This window comes from Oryzias melastigma, linkage group LG2 (assembly GCF_002922805.2).
Source record: "Oryzias melastigma strain HK-1 linkage group LG2, ASM292280v2, whole genome shotgun sequence".
NCBI lineage: Eukaryota > Metazoa > Chordata > Actinopteri > Beloniformes > Adrianichthyidae > Oryzias > Oryzias melastigma.
In genome coordinates, this window is record NC_050513.1 from 14,513,937 (window position 1) to 14,534,584 (window position 20,648).

At 38.3% G+C, this 20,648-nt stretch overlaps 1 protein-coding gene across 1 annotated transcript in view; it reads right to left on the minus strand.

Annotated features, from left to right (window-relative positions):
• LOC112156860 (plakophilin-4) overlaps window positions 1–20,648 on the minus strand; it is a gene marked incomplete at its 5' end in the record, with an annotated part of 52,664 nt that overhangs the window by 17,180 nt on the left and 14,836 nt on the right. The window contains 9 exon segments of the mRNA XM_024289244.2: window positions 3,695–3,908; window positions 4,478–4,610; window positions 6,358–6,556; window positions 6,636–6,794; window positions 12,348–12,786; window positions 14,815–14,969; window positions 15,674–15,787; window positions 18,621–18,655; window positions 18,961–19,073. Of these exon segments, the coding sequence (XP_024145012.1) occupies window positions 3,695–3,908; window positions 4,478–4,610; window positions 6,358–6,556; window positions 6,636–6,794; window positions 12,348–12,786; window positions 14,815–14,969; window positions 15,674–15,787; window positions 18,621–18,655; window positions 18,961–19,073 (1,561 nt within the window).

Below are 20,648 nucleotides of genomic sequence, written 5' to 3' on the forward strand. Positions count from 1 at the left end.
TTAGTAAAAAAAATCAAGAAACCAACAACATCAAAACATTTGTGAACCACCCACCCCCAAAATTAGAATGAACAACACAAAATAATTAGCATAAAACAAATTTGATCAAATAAAAAAAATTAGTAGAGAACTAACCCCCAAAAATTAGAAAAAAAAACAGAACGGATAAAATGTTAACATAAAAAATCTGAGGTTTTTTTCTGTAGTATATAAGAACTTAAGAATGAAGATCTTTTATTTTTATTAAATGCAATAGCATTCCATAAAAAAATCACTTAAAAAAAAGAAAAAGTCTTTGAAGTGAGAAACGACGAACTTTCAGCAGCACTCGTGTTTGATGCTCAGAGCTGTCGGCTCCATCCTGTTTCCGAGCCACGTTATCCGAGCATCTGTCCCAACAACTGTGCTGAGATCTGCTGTATCAACACGGAGCGCCGAGTGTTTAAGCCTCTGCTGCTCTCGCCGCCCACCCAACAGCTGATTCACAGATTAATGTGCGGCGAGCCGACTGCCTGTCAGGCAAACTCCCACACTCCTCAGGGCTTCACGTCTGTGTTTGGAGACCGATCGGAGTCGATGAAGCTTTTAGATGGAGAGTAAAACATGAGAACCCAACAGCATCTTGGATCTGAATTTAATCAATCACATTTATTTAGTCATTTAGGTCAGATTGATTTTCTTCTGTTAGAATTAAATTAAAATAAGTTTTTCCAGCAAACAAATGTGTGTTTGGAATGGTAAAAAACAAATGAAATAAGTATTAAAGCACAAAAACATCAATATTTGATTAAACTTGTTATAATATTTTTACTGCAAATAAAACTTTCTCATCTGATTAAAAATAATCAATTTTGCAATTTGAATTTAATGTCAAAAATAACAATCCAATCCTACAAATTTCAAAATAAAATGTTAAATAAAAGCTAAATGAATTTTTTGTACCATGATTCAAATAAAAAAACATTTTTCCAATTTTCAATTCAATATTTTTTTAATTCTTTATTTGTTTTAAATGAAATTTAACGTATCAATTGAATTGGAATTTGTCATGGCATAAAGGGGTAAAATTTCAAATGAAAAACGTGAATATACCGTTTTTAAACTAGTATAGTAACAAGTTTTTTGAAAAAGAATTTTGCATGATTTTATTATTATTTTTTTTACAATAAAATAAAATAAACTTAGTTTTCCCTTAATTAACTAAACAAATTAAATAAAAAAAGAAATATCAGAGAAGAAAAATAATAAAAAAGGACACTTTATTTTTGAAACCTCCTCCAATTTTACATCTACTATAACAACAAAACCTTTTTTGTTCAGATTTATATTTACTTCGTATTTAAGACGTTAGTAATTTTTAACACTTATATACTTCATTAACCCTTATATTGTAGGAGGTCAAAACTGACCCATTTTGACACTTGAAAATGGTCAATTGTGACCCAAACACAATATAAGGGTTAACTGAATATAAATATAAATCCTTGAACTTGCTGATGTTGATGAGTTGAACTCATTTCTTTAACCCTTTGGAACCTAATACCTAAATCTTAGTTTTTGTCTACTTTTACATTTTCTGTATTTTCAATTTGAAAGAATTCCTTTTTGCTTATTTGGTATTATTTTAATCAGCACAACCTCTCCTATGTAACACTACCTTTATTTTGTAATTTTTCTATATTATTTTCACACTTTAGACATAAAATCAAACAAAAATAGAAAATTCTGTCTGAAAAAATGGGATTCATTTTGCTGTGAAAACCTCAAATTTGTTTTTACAAACTGTTTTTACAACATAGAATGAAAGTTTTAGCTGTAATTACATAAAAGCAAAAAAATAATCAACATGTTTTTGAATGAAGATACAAAACAAAATTCAGGCTAAAGTCACAGATTCCTTTGGGTCAGTTTCTGCCCTTCAGACCTCACAGTTCCATGATGTGGCTTCAGCTTCCAGACAGCCCAAAAAATAAGAATTTCTCTTATAAGAACATTGCTGTTCATTTGACATTTTTTCTGGAATTTAATTTTTTTTTCTTTTTTTGTCTTTTCTTTTACATTTCTCATTAGTACTGCCACAAACGACTATTTTAATAGTTGACTAATCACTGATTTTTTCTGGGTCATGCGCAAACTGGATGTAAAGCACACATCTTAACCATCGTTAGCTTTAAACTAACTACAAATTAGATATATAGCATTACCTGCAATAATGCTAGTGTGAATGCTGTAATCTGAATTTAGCCACTGAAGATCCTATTGGTGATAGCTCAAGATGCTGAAATTGATTGGTGAAATCGCCGAGGCCAATACCTGAAAACGCTGAAGCTGATGGCCAGCTAAAAAAATAGTTAAATGCGAAATTGGTGTAAAAAACTAGAAAAAAAAGCCTAAGTTAGCCAAAACAGCTATCATGCTGCTGAAATATTAGCTAAACTCCAAATTAGCCAAAAAGTTTTAAAAATTCCTACATCTGCCAAAATAGCTAGCATGTACCTTAAATATTAGCTAAACTCCAGAGTAGCCTAAAAAAACGGAAAAAATCCTAAATTAGCCAAAATAGCTAGCACACAGCTGAAATATTAGCTAAACTCCAAATTAACCTAAAAACAGAAAAAAATCCTAAATTAGCCAAAATAGCTAGCACACTGTTGAAATATTAGATAAACTCCAAATTAGTATAAAAATAAAAAAATAAAAAATCCTAAAGAAGCCAAAATAGCTAGCATACAGCTGAAATCTTAGCTAAACTCCAAATTAGTATAAAAATTTTGAAAAAAAATCCCCACATCTGCCAAAATAGCTAGCATACAGCTGAAATGTTAGCTAAACTCCAAATTAGCCTAAAAAATTAAAACATTTCTAAATCAGCCAAAATAGCTAGCATGTACCTTAAATATTAGCTAAACTCCAAATTACCCTAAACAAACTGAAAAAATCCTAAATTAGCCAAAATAGCTAGCGCACAGCTGAAATCTTAGCTAAACTCCAAATTAGCCTAAAAAATTAAAACATTTCTAAATCAGCCAAAATAGCTAGCATGAAACTCAAATATTAGCTAAACTCCAGAGTGGCCTAAAAAAAACTGCAAAATTCCCAAATTAGCCAAAATAGCTAGCATGTACCTTAAATATTAGCTAAACTCCAAATTACCCTAAAAATGGAAAAAAATCCTAAATTAGCCAAAATAGCTAGCGCACAGCTGAAATCTTAGCTAAACTCCAAATTAGCCTAAAAAATTTTAACATTTCTAAATCAGCCAAAATAGCTAGCATGTACCTTAAATATTAGCTAAACTCCAAATCAGCCTAAATAACCTTCATAAGTGCCAAGATAGTCTAAAAGGTTAGCATAATGCCATTATAACTTTCAGCTACCTCACACTATAATATGAAGTAACGACTAATCAACTATTAAAATAGTTGTCGACTATTTTAATAGTCGATGACATTGATGTCACGGCTGCACAGCAGGACGCCTGAGGACGTCCATTGGTTCCAGAGCGTTAAATAATCTATTTATAAGTCTTTAATAACATCAAAGACACACATATTTTTACAAATAAAATTTTTTTTGTATAAACAGGAATCAAGAAATATGACAGTGAGGGAAGTAAAGTGTGATTCTGAATAATATTTAAGGATTACTGTATTACAGCCCCTTAAAATAATTATAGAGCAGTTTTACGACGTACCGGTGACGAGCTCACGAACTTCATTATCCGTTGTTTTCCTGAGGAGGCGCAGCAGAGCGGGCACGCCGCCGCAGTTCCTCAGCGCCACCTTGTTGTTGTCGGTGGCTTTGCCGTACACCAGGTTCCTCAGGGCGCCGCAGGCGCTCTTCTGAACCTCGGGCATCTTGTGATCCAGCAGGTCCACCAGGTGTTGGATCCCTCCCAGGTGACACACCTGCAGCACAAGGCGCTTTGTGAACTACAGACTACGGTAAGAGACAGAGAAACTCTTCTGTAATTGTACATCTTTTCTGGTTTCTATAGCGTTTCATTTTTTTACACCTTTGTTTTCTGAAACATTTTATTTTGTTTCACTTTTTGGAATTTCGTGTTGATTTCTAAAATGTACTGCTGTTTTTCTATTATTATTTGTTCTTCTTTTATAATTGTCATGATCTTCTGTATGTTCTTGCGTTGAGAGATTTGTGTGATTGGCACCTCAGGGCCACCGTACTTTTCCGTAGGAGAGCAGCACAAACATTTGTTTCTGGTTAAACGAGCGGGCGGGAGTCCAGGCTAATTAAAAGCTCGTCACCAAACGGCACTGGCGTGTCTCTTGCTTTGAGCCACACCAGCGCGCTGGCGAAAGACTGTGGTCGGGGGAGGCGGAGCAGAGACAGAGAGAGAGAAAGCAGCGTTTGGCACCGGCGCCGCTTCCAGTTTGTATAAAACAGATGGCGTCTCGACTGCAGTGAAGCGTCTCAGAAAGCGGCGCATTCTAAACACCGTTAGAGTTCTTCTTACCTCCACCTTGACTCTGTTGTCCCCGTAGCACAGGTGCTGCAGGTAGGCAGCGGCGTTGGCTTGGACGGAGGGGAAGTGATGCTGCAGCATGTGAATGACTTCAGGAAGATCGGGGTCACGCCACGCAAACTCCCTGAGGAGCAGAGGAGCTTTAGACAGCAGCTTCTCACACCTAAACCTTTCCTTCTGAGCAACTAAGACAGTTTATGACAACTTCAAGGTCAAAGGGGGTTGTTGTTACAAACCTGGCAACATTATACAGGAAAACAAACAGTGTTTTCAACACTTTAGGATTTATTGCCTCACAAAAATCACACCAAGTACTGTAGTTTTGGCCTCATTTACTTCATTGAGGGTGTATTCAGACTGTCGTCAACCAGGAATTTTTGTTTGAATCAAAGCTTGTAACAACCACGTGACTAAAGATCTCTTCAGTCATTGGCTAGGAATTACGAGGGCGGGGCAAAGAGAAAGTAAGATGGAAGCTTTGTAATCCTTGTCGAGATACTTCACTTATTCAAAGTTTATATTTTGTTGATTAATTTTGATTGTCTGTATCAACATCACTTTTCAACGCACTTCCAACTCGCTATATATTGACGTACCTCTGGTACTGGTACTGGTCCGAGGTCCACTTAGTACCAGGCCACACACACTAATCAGGGGTCCCCAACCCCTGGTACCGGTTCGTTACTGGTACGTGGACTGGACAAATACTGCAACAGTACCGGCCCAGTACCAGTACATGGACCAGACCAATACCCAAACAGTACAGGTCCATATCAAACCAATACAAAACCAGTACTGGTCTGGTTTGGTAATGGTCTGGTAACGGACCAGTACCGGTCCAGGACAGGGACGTGGACTGGATCGGTACTGGACCGATATTGGAACCATAATGGTTTGGTAATGGTCCAGTCCATGTCTCGGTACTGGACCAATACCAAGCCAGTACCAGTCCCAGTCCAAGTACCTGCCCAGTACTTTGAAGATTTAAAAATTTAGTTTTAGAGTGTTCCAGTTCTGGTTTGGTATAGGTCCGGCACCGAGATGTGGACCAGACCTATACCAAACCAGTACTGGGACATGGACTGGACCAATATCAAACCAATACCAAACCAGTACTGGTCCAGTACCGGTCAGGTACTGGTACGGTACCGAACCAGTACAGGGAAATGGACTTGACCAATATCAAACCAATACCAGACCAGTACTGGTCCAGTACCGGTCAGGTACTGGTACGGTACCGAACCAGTACAGGATGGACTTGACCAATATCAAACCAATACCAAACCAGTACTAGTCCAGTACCGGTCAGGTACTGGTTCTGTACCGAACCAGTACAGGATGGACTTGACCAATATCAAACCAATACCAAACCAGTACTAGTCCAGTACCGGTCAGGTACTGGTAGGGTTTTGGTCCAGTCCATATCCAAGTACTGGACCAGTACTTTATTGGTATTTGTCCGGTACCAGGACGTGGACCATACAATTACCAAACTAGTCACGGTCCAGTACGCTGATAGGTGTTAATAACATAGATTGTCAGGATAGATTGGACGGTTTGACCCTTTTTTGTTGCCATCACGTGTGTTGTCAGCTGTGATGGTCGTTTTTACTTTATAGTATAATATAGCATACCTGAATCCAAATGATATTTTCTAAGATCGATACAATTGATTTCTCACATTTTCAAATTCAATTCAGTTTTATTTATACAGCCAAATATCCCCAAAACTTCCTCATTGGGCTTCATGAAGGTTATAGTACAGAAGCAGAAGTTCGGTCATAAAGCATTAACAATGGCTGATCGCTAAACTAAACAATCGATTGATCTGGTCGGATTTCAGGAGTATAAGTCGATCAATCGTTGCTTACCTCGGGTCCTTGTGAATGCTCTCGATTGATGGGGTCCGGGTGATAGCTCTGTCCACCAGAGCAGAGTGTCGGCGGCTGTAAACCGGCTCGCCGCACACCCTGACTGGGTCGACGTACACGGCTGCAGAGTTCAGCCCGTAGCTTCTTTGGTACGGCAGTGTGCCGCAATGGCTTGTGGTCCGAGGGAGCGTCCCCATACCTACAGATCATTTCATTGTGGTTTTAGTCTCCAAAACTAGAGAAATATCTTTGGATTATTGGTCGTGTTATGGTAATACCTGCGTTTGTCCTGTAGGGGTCACGGGTGGGGCTGTGGTAGAGGGGGCTTTGGAAGGAGCGTTCATCAAAAATGGGAGTCACATGGCAGTCTGGGGAGAGGGCGGCCCTCAGCTCCGGGTCAATCTGCTCCTCGTGTCCGCCGTAGGAGCTGTGAAGTCCTGCCAAAAGACCCCAGCAGAGTTTCTGTTCATCCCTTGGCGGTAGGGGTGTAGGGATACGCCGATTTGGTGATATATCGCAATATTTCGCTTGGCAACACTTGAAATCAATCATTCAGTCATGAGAATGATTGGCGGAGACAGTTGAGGGGGCGGGACCAGATTGCAGTCATTCTTATCAAAGATTAATTTATAGAAGTATTTTAGGCCCGTTTGGATCAACAGAGCTTATATCCTGGCAATGGAGAATGGGTAATTTCCCTCGGCACCCCTGACCATCTCTCATGGTTGAATGAATGAATGAATGAATGAATGAATGAATGAAATGGTTTATTTCAAGCAATCAGGTCATAAGTAGATCGCTTGAAAGGGAGTGGAAGGAAGCGAACTTATATAATCATACCCTATTGAGAAACACTGCCTTAGAGTATTGGGTCAGGGTACGAGTATAACCCGATACTGGTACCCTGACCCTAGTCCAGTTCTGGTTCGGCCTCTAGCACTGCATCCCGAGGGTTGGGGACCCCTGATTTAAGGGGAACAGCCAGTTGGGGACACCCAAAACGTCCAAAAGTGGCGCGGATTGGGGCCCAACCATGCGTCCATATACGATGAGTTTGGAGTGAGAATGTGTAGAAAATGGGTAATCAATATTAGAAACAAAATGAGCCACCAGGGAAGAAGCCCCTCAAGATGTTGGAAGTTGAGCAAAATTGGTAGAAAACTAACAAAATACACAAATTCTTACTTTCTAGGATATTTAAACATTTCATCCCTCTGAAAAACAGTGTAGATGCACCATTTATATACAGTAAATGCTACTTTTCAGATCAAGATTTAGTGATCTGTAGAGACAAAACCATCATATTCCATCACCAAAAACTAGTTTTGATCCACATATTGGCCTTATTTCCCATCACTTGATGAATTAGTTTATTTTTCTTTCTACAAAACTCCTAAATCCTTTTTATTTTCTAATGAAACCTGATTGTGAAATGCTCATCAAGCAGCTCTGCATGCTGGCAGCTCTCCAGGTGTCAAGCAACAGCCTAATCTTACAGATCCATCCCTTTGCTTATCTCCTTTGTAATCTGGGATTATGCCGGATCTGCAGGATAACTGAGAATAAAGAGAAGCTATTAGGCTACTTAGCCACGTTGCGGCAGGGAAAACAGGAAGCTTTTCATTTATGGTTCTGGCTCCGCCCCCTGTGAGAAACCCATGTTGGGTTTATATTATTTTTTTTATGCAATGCAGCGTGCATGGATGCATGGCAGCATAGTAAAGCCTTCCAGTGCTTTCAGATTGGCTTTGACAGAACCCCCCCTATATGGGTCAGTGGGAGCGGCTTAGCAAAGTGGCAGAGGGCAGGATGGATGGGCGAATGTGTGTCACTGCAGCATCAGCAGAGCGGCTCCTGCAGCTAAAGCCATTCCGAAGAGGAGGAGGAGCAGCCGTAAATCTGGCTTAACCCTCGTCCGAGTGCGTCGTTCAACACGACCCAACCTCTGGTGACAAAAGTTGAAAGCCCCCAGTTCAAAGAGAACGTGTCTCCATGAAGAACCTGGTAGCACCAAGGCAGCAAACACTGAATATTTAAGAATATCAAATACCATAAAATAACTTTTTTTCTTTGTGTTTATTGGATTCCAATAAAGATTCTTTGATAAGAATGACAGTACCGCTATTTAGCCACACTAGGGGTTTTTTGGAAAAGTTCTGCCCCTCCAACTGTCTCCACCGGACCAATCAAAAGTTGTTAACATCCTCACTTTTTTGTTGCGACTTGGCTCATAAAGTCCAACAAAAATACCAGCTAAAGCTTGACTTTAGCGGTGAAAAAGTGAACAAAAAAAAATGAAGTTCAGAGACGTGAGTTTGTCCAGAATCGTCAGTTTTTGCACTACATCTCCCATAATGCATTTGGTTAAAGTGACAGCACTTCTGCATTATTCTACTAAAAATAAAACGATTTATTCACCCAAAAATAAATAAAACGTGTTTTGTTAAAGTAACACTTTGTAGTAAAACAAAATAGAAAGTAATAAAACTTTAAAATTTTCACTTTTTGTGTTGTTACAATTAAACATAAATATAAATATGATAATTTTAGTGTGTAAAAAATAAGCATATTTTGATCATATAAATCACATGTGTCAAAGTCAAGGCCCGAGGGCCAGATCCGGCCCTCTGGGTAATTCAATCTGGCCCTCCAGATCAATGTATTTCATTGTTATTAATGGTCCGATTTTATCTTATTCTCATTTCTAACTTGTATGATTTTTTAAGTTAATTTATTCTAGAATAATATTCCTGCCTTTTTATTATTCATAATCGTGTTAAAAAATATGGTTTTAAAGTTATAAAAATTGGCATTCTGCTAGCTTTTTTGACTATTTTAGGCTATTTTGGAGTTTAGCTAATATTGCAGCTACATGCTAGCTATTTTGGCTAATTTAGGCTTTTCTTCTTAAGTTTTTTTAGACCGTTTCGAAGTTAGGCTAATATTTAAACACTAGCTGTTTTGGCTTTTTAGGCTTTTTTCACTTTTTTAGGATATTTACAAGTTCAGCCATTTTTTAGGTACATGCTAGCTGTTTTGACTAACCTACGTTTTTTTCTTTAGCTTTTTAGGCTAATTTTGCATTTAGCTAATATTTTAGCTTCCTTGTTTTTAGCTATTAATTTCAGTATCTTCCGCAGCCACATTCAGCTTGCAGCATTCACACTAGCATTATCACAGGTAATGCTATATATCTAGTTCATAATTATGTTAAAAGTTACGTTTTTAAAGTTTTAAACATGTAGTTTTACAGTGTTCAATAAATGTTTATCTTGTTCGGCCTGCAACCAAAGGTGTGTTTTGGATTTTGGCTCCTTGTGCCAGAATAAAAAAAACAAAACAAAAAGAAAACTACTTTTTCAAAAGAATACTGTATATTATTGATCTTTTGTAAGATCACATACAATTGCATTTTAATTAAGCCACTTTTAAATTAATAAAGGGAAAAACAAACACAAATTGTCAGCTAACTTCGTTGAAAATTTTTAACAAAAACTATCACAACTTTTTTTACATTTAGGAAAAACAGCTGCAACTTCCAGCTTTTCGGCCTGAATTATTACAAAAAATGATGTGAGATTGTGGAGGGGCTGTATCTCTGTACAGACTACAGAGTTTCTCCTGTTTTACATATTTGGATGCTGGTGTGCTGCAGATTTGTCAAGGAAAAAGTGTCACAATTTGATACGTACCACGTAATAAACAATTAAAAGGCTTTTTACTACAGTGCTTTCTTTGTGATTTTTGGTTTGGAATTCATTTTTAATCTTGAAAGTTTTAGTTTTATTGTGTTTCTTAGGAATTTTGTTGGATCGTGTCTCCGTTTGTCGGGTTATTCAGATGTGTAACTGTAGAGGAGCTCCAGTGAATAAACAAAAACAGCTGTTCCAGTAATGCAAAGCAGAAACTCCAAAATAACCCAAGCAGATGTCTGCGCACTCTGGAGATGTTTGTAAAACATTGAATCCAATTAGAGCGGCATAAAACCGTGTTTCTTTACTGCGCCTTTCAAACAAGCCGAATGAGCAGACGTTTTCACAGAGCACGCTCAGATGATCGATGACCAAAGATTTTTTTTGTTCGTTTGATATCAAAATACATATTTTAATATATAGAGATTTTTTTTACCATATTTAATCATAAACTTAACTCTTATAAGGTGTTCAGGTCAATACTGACCCATTTTTACTCTTGAATGTTGACCCAAACACAAAATAAGGCATACATTAAAGGGTAACCAAACCAGGAAGTTGGAGGCTGACTCCACCCACTGCTGAAATTTGAAAATCCAGTCAGAGGGGTGGGGCTTGGGGGCTGACCTGTTATCATTACTGGAGCTTCAGATCATGATGTCAGACTTCTGAAACTTACATGGTCACAAAATTCCACTCATTTCAGCCTGTAGGGGGCAGCACACATGCGGATTTTGATTATATTTTGAAGAATTAAACTCTTTTATTTTATTTTTTCAAAAAATTTGGCAATGACCAACAGACAGCACTTTGAAGCCCCATTTATAGAGATTAAAAGGCAAAAAAAGTTAATTTAGGGTTTGGTTACCCTTTAACTATACTGTTTTCGAAAACGTAAATGTGACTAAAAGGGATCTATTGCTGTTTTTCTCCATGCTCTAAAACAAATCAAAACTAATTTTTAATTTCGTAACGTAAACGTAATAAACCTGGAAGAACTATTGAAGACTCACATTGTTATCTTTTCATTCTCTTTAAAATAGAACCTCTAAAAAAAGGAAGACAAATAAAAAAAAGCCATGCATCCTTCTTGTTTGGTGAATCCAGAACCGGGTCGTGGGGCAGCAGTCTAAGCAACGATGAATAGACTTCCTTGTCCTGATCACTTACCCCAGCTACTCTGGAGGGACCCCGAGGCGTTCCCCGTACAGCTAAGAGACGTAGTCTCTCTAGCCTGGGTCTTCCCTGGTGCCTCGCCCCAGTGGGATGTACCCAAAACAACCCCCCAGGAAGGGGTCCAGGAGGCATCCAGACCAAATGCCTGATCCATCTCAACTTGCTTCTCATGCTATCTCTAAGGGAACCAGCCACTCTCCAGGGGAAGCTCATTTCACTCTTGTACCCAGAACCAAAAAAAACCCAAAAAATACTATACACCTCCCTGAAAGCCGCCTACTTAACATTATCATGGCGAGGGATTTCAAAGAGCTAAGCAGTCCTGGGCTAATGCGCCTATGACAGACAGGTCCATAGTGATGGGTCAACGACAACGAAAATTGGATTGCCAGAGTGCCACCCTAGAGTCAGTTATTCAATTAATCGTGCATTCTGTGGTAGGAGCATCAGATTTGCATGGATGTACTTTAGGTTCCCAAATCTAAGATTTTCAAATATACATAACATAAACATGATAGTATTCAGTAGGTACTCCTCAAGTTTAGAGACAGCACTTTGATATATTGTTGAAACTGGGACAAACAGACATTGGATATTTTGTAACAATTGAGTATTGGGCTGCCATCTTTTCAAATGGCTGCCATTTTGAAATTTTCTCTTGGTTTATGTGCTTTTCTGAAAGAAGGGATCCTGAGTTATGACAATGCTAGATTTGGCATTTGTACCACAAAATAAATCATTTGTCTGGAATATCAACCTAACTGGCTCCACTACTATGACTACTTAACGAATTTTTGTAACAATCAAGTTGTTGGCTGCCATCTCTAAAAATGGCCGCCATTTTGGATTTTTCTCGTGGCTAATATGCTTTTGTGAAAGAATGGATCCTTGGGTAAATCTATGCCACATTTGGTGCTGATATTACAAAATCAATAATTTGTTTGAAATATCAACCCAACCGGCTCTGCTATTAGGACTACTTCACAAATTTTTGTAACAACCGAGAGTATGGCCGCCATCTTTAAAAATGGCCGCCAATTTAGTATATGTATGCAAAGACAAGCCAAAAAATATTTTCGTGACCAAGCTGAGATGAAGCTTCAAACTGGACTTTATACTGACCTATGAGGCTGTCGGGGCGTGGCAGTGCACTTCTCTGGTACAAGCCGTATGGATCGGTGCCATAAGCCAGCGACTGACTCTGTCTTGGTAAAGTGGAGCCGTAGTGTTGGGGAACAGCGGTCATTCCTGAACGCAGTGGCGACCCTGCGGAAACCCTTCCCTCGATCAAGGACAGCGTGGAGCCCAGTCGTCCGCCACCCACCCCGCTCCCCAAGACCTGGATGGCGTCGCTTGGCGAGGTCGGCGACAGGCATGATGGTGGCATGGTGGTGCCGGGGAAGATGGCAGCCAGCGATTTGGGCTCAGAGAGGATGGGAGAGTCGTATGTACTCCCTTGGGATGTTCGCATGGAGATGCGAGAGGGGGAAACTGTGCCGCAGCCGGGAGACTGGCTCCTGGAAGGGAGAGAGGCCATCCTCCGCAACACCCGGCTGGATGCCTGAAAAGATAAAAGATTCCGATAAGACCTTTAATCAGCCATAACTTTTACTGCTATGCCATAAAATGTCTTAAATTACTCGCAGAGGTCATAATGTTTGCAAAGATACCAATAAAGTATGCTTGTAAAGAAGTTTAATCGGCCGGAACCAATTAGAGGCCGCCAGTCAATTTAAACACAGAGCAGCAGGACTTATTGGTTTGGCTGCTGGGTTTGAATCAAATCTGGAAAACGTTTTGATTGTCTCACTATTGTGTCACAATCAAGCAAAGAACGTTTCACCCTTATATTGTGTTCGGGTCAAAACTGACTCATTTTCACACTAGAAACCTGGTAAATTTTGACCTGAACACAATCTAACGGTTAATTATCATCTTCTCACTTCTATGAATGTCTTCTCACTCATATGAGTATCTTCTCACTTTTATGAGTTTATTCTAACTCTTACGATTGTCTTCTCACTCTTATGAGTGTCTTCTCACTCTTATGAGTGTCTACCCACTCTCACGAGTGTCTTCTCACTCTTACAAGTGCCTTTTCTCTTTCTTACGATTTTATTCTGACTCTTATGATTGTCTTCTAACTCTCACAAGTGCCTTCTCGCCCTACGAGTGTCTTCTCACTCTTATGAGTATCTTCTCCATCTTACGAGTGTCGCCTTACAAGACTATTCTCAGTCTTATGATTGTCTTCTCACTTTAAAAGTGTCTTCACACTCTTCGAGTGTCGTCTTTTAGTATTTTTTATTTGTTTTTATGTAAAAGCCCTTGAGCTTTTTTTTTAATGAAAGGTGCTATATAAATCAAATTAATCTGAATTTGAATAAAAAATGCAAACCTTTTTAACATATTTCTATCAAGGATTTACAAGGAAGTTATCTCCCCCCAGTTTACTGAAATGTAAGTATTTTAATCAAACAAATACACAACTTTGATAAATTTATCTAAATTAAAGAATAGTTGCATGTGTTTGTATGGGGGTTGACCCACACAGGTGTTGCAGATTATTAAGTTATCCCCCCATAGAGTATTTTAGAAAAGATAGGTCAGCAATTGAAAGGGAGTGCAGGCTGGTATGACCATCTCAAGGGAAGTCACTGAATATGGAAAAGTGTACAGTGAGCTATTCTGAACAAATGTAAGGGTGGATTCAAATTGGACAAGCTTGGCTTGCTTAAAGTCAACCAGAGTTAAATTCCCCCAATGATCTGGAACAAATTTTACATCTGAATACACCCAAGTGGACCCTGAACCAGGACCAGGAACAAGGTCCTGGATCAGGGTCCACTGATCAAGGTCCTTTCGAAATGGTTTTGGTTCGTTTCTAATCAAACTGAGCTAAGAGTTTCCTCAGTCTGACTTGACTCCGTGCTCAGAGTGGAACAAGTGGACCAATAAGCCACCATAGCCGGGCATTATGGGATGTAAACAGAGATACACATTGCTTCTCACACTATTTTCCAGAGAATCTATCTAAACTCTCTTATCCGACGTCTCCTTAGCAACAGTCTTGGAGCGTTTCTCCACTGTTACAAAAAGTAAAGTCTTGTACCTGACGTTCATACAGATGGTGATGCATTGGTGAACTATCCTGATAAGGATTGCAAAGTGTTGGACTTCTCTTATTCTTTCTCCTAGAATTAATTCTGTGCTCACGTAATTCCTCGCCAATGACTGCAGAGATCTTTAGTCCTGTGGCTTTATAGTCCGGTTGACGGCAGTCTGAATATAGACCAAACACAAGGTCCAAGACTCGGTCTAGATCAATGTACTTTTCTAGTCTGAATACACCCTACGTTTGGCACGCTTTTGCTGTTGTATGCTACCTTCATGCCACACTCTAGTTGTTAGCAAAGCATTAGTCTCAATAGTCCTAACAGCTACTGCTACCATTTGCAAACTTGTATTGAAGTACACAGGAGCATTGTTCAATTATCACATGAACAACACTTCCTAACACACCCAATGCTCAGAGGCAGTTAAAGGGTCAAAAAAGTATTCCACTGAAAGTCAAAGTTGAGCCGACTACCTGTCCAGAAGCTTGACCCTCTGCTCTGGGGCTTCTCGACACCGAGGCCCGAGGTTCCGAACGCACCACATTCTGGTTGCTAAAATAGCTGATGCTGCTGTCCTGGTAGCCGCTATCCGAGTACGAGGTCATGTGGGCCGAGTGACCTCCGGAGCCTGAAAGGAAAACAAAGGTGTGTACAAATATTTATAGAAATAAATGAATCAGCGCTCACAGCACTCTAATCGTTTGCACATTATCTCAGTTGGCTTTCATTTGGGTAAACAGCATTATGCATATAAATATGTACACATGGTTATGCGTGTTAAGCTTTTCTATAGCTCCTGGTGCAATCTGCTGGCCTACTTTCTCCTGCAGGATGAAGAGGAGGAAGCAAGTGGTGGGTATTTTTATACTCAGACCACTTCAGCTGTATAGAAGATAAATAAGCCAAAGGCAAATTTGTTGTATTATTCAAATGCTTGTGCTTTGATGAAGTTGAGAAAATTCATTTTAATACGCAGAGAAACACGGATGGAGGAGTTTTACATACAGTAGCTTTCTTGAATCTGATAGAATCTAATAGACTTTTGGAGAAATACGAATTTGCAGCATATTCCACGATTGAATTTATCTTTTATGGCTTAACACATCTTCCCTGAAGGCTTGATGGATCCAAAATGTCAAACGTTAAACTGAAGTCGCCCCATCTTAGCATTTTTGTCTCTCATTAAACACTTTCAAAGTTCAAACTTTTGAAGAAAATCCAGTCTGTTGTTATAGATTGAAACCAAAGATTTGCTCGTGATCAAATTTGATAAAAAACATGTAAATTGAGTAGTTTTAGTCTGAGTTCCAACCATGTGCACATGTAACAGACCCTCACTGTCATGTAGGGAGCCGCGGTCCGGTTCAGGGAGGTACATCCCTTCCTCTGTCTCCAGGTGTCGGACCGGACATCCGGGGATCTCCATGGCTCCACCCTGGAGTTCTCCTATTAAGCAACAGACAAAAAAATAAAAACAACATAGTAGTTTTGTGTTTTACACCCAGGAGAAGTGAAACGGTGACACGTTAGTTCACTAAGGAAAAATGGGCCTGAAATCTGAGAAGCACCAGTGACTGAATAGTAGATGGCTCCAATTCAGAACTGGAGCACAGTAGAAGCAACATTAGATATTTCACAGTGGAGTCACAGTAATGTTTGTTTTTGGTGATATCAGTGTTTTTTTGAAGTGTTGCAAACAAGGTTGGTTGTTATTATGAATATGCAAACGTGGCTAACGTAGCGATGTCTTGCTGAGTTTGTTGCGTTTTAGGTGTTACTAAGGAGTTTGGTAGATAGTATAAACACAATAACTTTTGTTTTTGTGGTCTACTTTCTACCAGTTACAGGTATCGTAAGCACGCTAATGCCTCTAAAGTGGCTAACATGTAGCATGCTACAAACAAGGTCTAGAGTTACTGTAAAGGCCTGACAGTGACAGAATCGTAAACAACTCCAATTCAAAACCAGCAAATTTTAACGCCTGAATCTATTTCCAGCTATGAAAAAGAAAACTTATTTTATTGCTAAATTACCGTAATTTTCAAACTATTAGGCGCAAACAATGTTGGGAGTTATGCTAACAAAGCTAACGCCTCCAAGATGGCTAACGTATAGCAGTGTCGGACTGCATTTATTATGTGTTACCAACAACACTGGGCATTATTGAAGTTACAGTAACGTTTATTTTAGTGTATCCGTTTGTTTTTTATGTGTTGCTAACAAAGTTTGGTGTTAATATGAAAACGCTAACGTGGCTAGCATGTAGCGATGTCGGAGTGTCTTTTTTTTCTTTTTTTACTAACAAGTTTGAGAGTTAGCTTAGTCACAGTAACATTTGTTTGAGTTTATCAGTCTGCTTTTGTTGCAAACAAGGCAGGGATTTACAGGTATTGTTATACGCTAACACAGCTAACGCCTCCAATGTGGCTAACATGTAGCAGTGTCGGACTTCATTTTTGTTCTGTAATCAACAACGTTGGGAGTTTGTGAAATTACAGTAACGTTAATTTAAGCAGTATCAGTTTTGTTTTTTTAAATGTTGCAAATATGGTTTGGTTTTAACTTGAATACGCTAACGCAATTACACGAATACGCTTGTAGCATTGCCACATATGTTTACGTTCGAATATCGGTAGGAATGTCTTTTTACTGATGGAATAAAAAGAGAATTCAGTAATGACTTTCCATTTGATAACCCTGGTTGAAATGGTCCTGTATGTTTTGTTTTTCTCTGAGTTTATGTTTGAAACAATGGTGTTGGACTTTTTATCTACATCATAAAAGGAGCCTTGGACTACAAACATGGCTACCTGGGGACTTCCTGTCACACGGGACTACAAACATGGCTACCTGGGGACTTCCTGTCACCCAGGTGCCAGACTGATTACAAACATTACATATGAGAGGAGTGTCTCTCGGAACGCGAGGGGTGAGAGGCCTGACCTGAGTGAGGATTCCTGAGTGAGCCCCACATACAACGTTGACAGCTACACTATTAAGGACTACCGAGACAGAGGAGAAGAGTACCAACCGTGTTGGTGGAAGATGGAGGAAATCTATCGACTATTGGGTGAGACCTTCACATGCTTCGTCACTGGACAGATCCGGTAAGCCACATTTGTGCAACCTGCGGACGGAACGTTGATGACCCGCAAATCTACTTTAGACTGCTTTCGCCTTAAAGGAGGAGGACGCCAAAGGGACGCGGCGATTGTGTAAATAGGAACTATATATAAAAAGACTTGGGTGGGTGCATCTCGGTGAAGGACTGGGAAAGGACTTGTGGAGTTTATCTGTAAACTGAAGAAAAATATATAAAAGAAAAAATGCATATTCTTGAGTCATTTTTCTTGAACGTTGGTGGGTGTGCATAAAGAGAAGGAAAGCAAACTATAACTCTTTTTTTTTTTGTCCGTAAGACGTATATTTATGCCCCTGTTTCTTTGTTTTTTTGTTTGTAATACTTTGCTGTACTGTAGAGTGTTACACGCTTTCGCGCCGAACATGTTTTTTTTTTCTTCACTAACAAGGTTGGGAGTTACCGTAGTCACGGTAACATTTGCTTTAACGTATCAGATTGTTTTTGTTGCAAATAAAGCTGGGAGTTAAAGGTGTTGTAACTATGCTAACACAGCTAACGCCTCCAATATGGCTAACGTGTAGCCGTATGTTGGACTGCATTTCTTTTGTGTTACCAGAACGCTGGGTGTTATTGAAGTTACAGTAACATTTGTTTTATTTTACCAGTTTGTGTTTTATATGTTGCTAACAAGGTTTGGCTTTAATGTGAATACGCTAACACAATTACACAGATACGCTATCACGGCAAACGCGTTGGTTCTTTTCTGTACTAACAAGGTTGGAAGTTACCGTCGTCACGGTAACATTTGTTTTGCCGTATCAGACTGTCTTTGTTGCAAAGAATGGTTGGGAGTTACAAGTATTGTAACTATGCTAACACAGCTAACGTGGCTAACGTGTAGCATGCTATAAACTAGTTTTAGTGTTTCTGTGAATGATCCAGTTAAGGAAATTTGACAGACTGATGGATTTATCTCTGACTTCTGAATTTAATAAATTTGAAAAAAGACAATTCATTGAAGGTGGACACTGTAAATCCAGTGCGCCTTCTAGTGGGGAAATACAGTAATGTAAGTTTGGAAAAGAAGTGATTTGATGCATGTTTGCATCGATAGACATAAAAAAAAAGCCCATTGGGTTCACATGTTTTATGCAAACATTTTCTAACATCCACTAGTATAGAGGTTAGAAATCTTACCTGCAGTTCTCCATGCAAACGACTTCTCTGATGAGCTTGAGCGGCAGAGAAAGGTTGAGAAAGCAAACAGATCAGAAAAAGGAAGATTGTGTTTTAGATGTGAGAAATAAAACTTTTGACAATAAAGCTTGTTTTTTTAAATGGAGAAATGTATTTTTACAATAAATAGTAATAAAAGATAATAGTTTCTTACAAAATAGATAAGAACTTTCTTCAAGAAAAAAATATTTCTTTCCAATTTTTCCCCAGTGTGTTCTTAGCTTTCATCTTCTCAGTTAATTTCTTTACTATCTGGTTATGCATTTCTGAAGTATTTTGAACCGCACCATGACGTATCTACCTGCTACTGTCCCCCGCCGGTGACTCGGCTTCCAGCATGCACTTCTCCAGCTGACTTGCCACCATCTGTCGCTCCTCTTCCAGCTCTCGAGTCAAGCGCTCAAACTGGAGCTCCTGCAAGGAGACCATAAAGAACGGCTATAGTGATCCTCCTGATTTCTCTCTGCCTAATAAAGGGAGAATTTCACAATAAAACTCTGTTTAGGGGAGACTTTACTGTGTGAAGTTTGCATGTTTTCACATCGGATGGATGGATTTCCATTAAGCACACAGTTCTAACGGAGGGAATAATGGCAAAAAGATTTAAAGAGAGCCATTTTCTTAAAAGAGTGGAACAGGATCCGTCCTTTTTCAATCAAAAAAAGTGTCTGTTATTGTTCATCCACCTTTTAAGCCTTCTGTTAATCCACTCATACATTTATTATTCCATCCTTTCTTAAATGATCCTTTGAGCACTAATGTTCCGCCTAATACCTCCATGCTTCTATTTAAGTCTCCACCGAAGATAGTTTTTAATACTCAATTGTCAGTCCATCTATCTTTACCTTTGTTATTCTATTCTTCTGTTTATTGAAAGTCAGAAAGGAAACAGACAAAAACATCAGCAATAACACAAGAAAGACTAAAATCATTCAACTGATTTCAGCAGCATTTTTTCTTTCAACAACATGAAGTGAATTTTACACCAAGTGAATGATGAAATTTAAAGTTAAGAACAGCAAATGGTACAGTGGTGAGTTTGAAAAATCCCAAATCCTTAAAGAGTTACTAACTTTGACGAGACCAGACTGTTTTTTGGGCTAAATTACAAAACTATGAAATGCAAAGGTAGGCTACAAAAAAAGGTTTTAATCGTTTCTTTTAAGTATTAGGACCACCTTAAAATAATAATACATTTACGAGCATAAGGTTGTGAAATTATAAGAATAAAGTTGTAATTTTACAAGAATAAAGTAATACATTTATGAAAAAAAGTAGTAATTTGACTGAAATAAAGTAAAAAAAGTATGAGACATAAACTGTAATTTTATAAGACAGTTCTTGTATATTTATGATAAAAAATGTGTTATTTTAGAAGAATAAAGTCATGAATTTATGAGTTTATACATTGTAATTTTACTGGAATGAAGTCGTAAATTTATGGGAAAAAATATTTAATTTTACAAGACTAATCTTGTAAAGATATGAGAAAAAGTCATAATTTTATTGGAAAAAAGTTGGAAAATCATGAGGAAAAAGTCATAATTTTACAAGAATAAAGTCATAAATTCATGAGAAAAAAGATTTAATTTTACAATAATAATCTTGTACATTCATGAGTAATAATTTTACGGGAATAAAGTCAAAAATTTAGGAAAACAATTATGTATTTTTACAAGAAAAGAGTTGTGAAATAAATCATAAAGTTGTAAATTTCCAAGAATAAAGTCACACATGTATAAGTAGAAAACGTTGTAATTTTGTGATAATAAAGTTGTAGATTTATGAGAAAAAGTCATAATTTTACGAGATCAATCCTGTACAATTAAGGGGAGAAAGTTGTAAAATTCAGACTTTTTTTCCTCATAATTTTAAAACTTTTTTCTTGTGGAGTTACACATTCAGTTTTATTTTTTATTATTCTCGTAAATTTATGCTTTTTCTGATAAATGTACAATTTTTAAAAAAGAAATTATGACTTGAATCTCA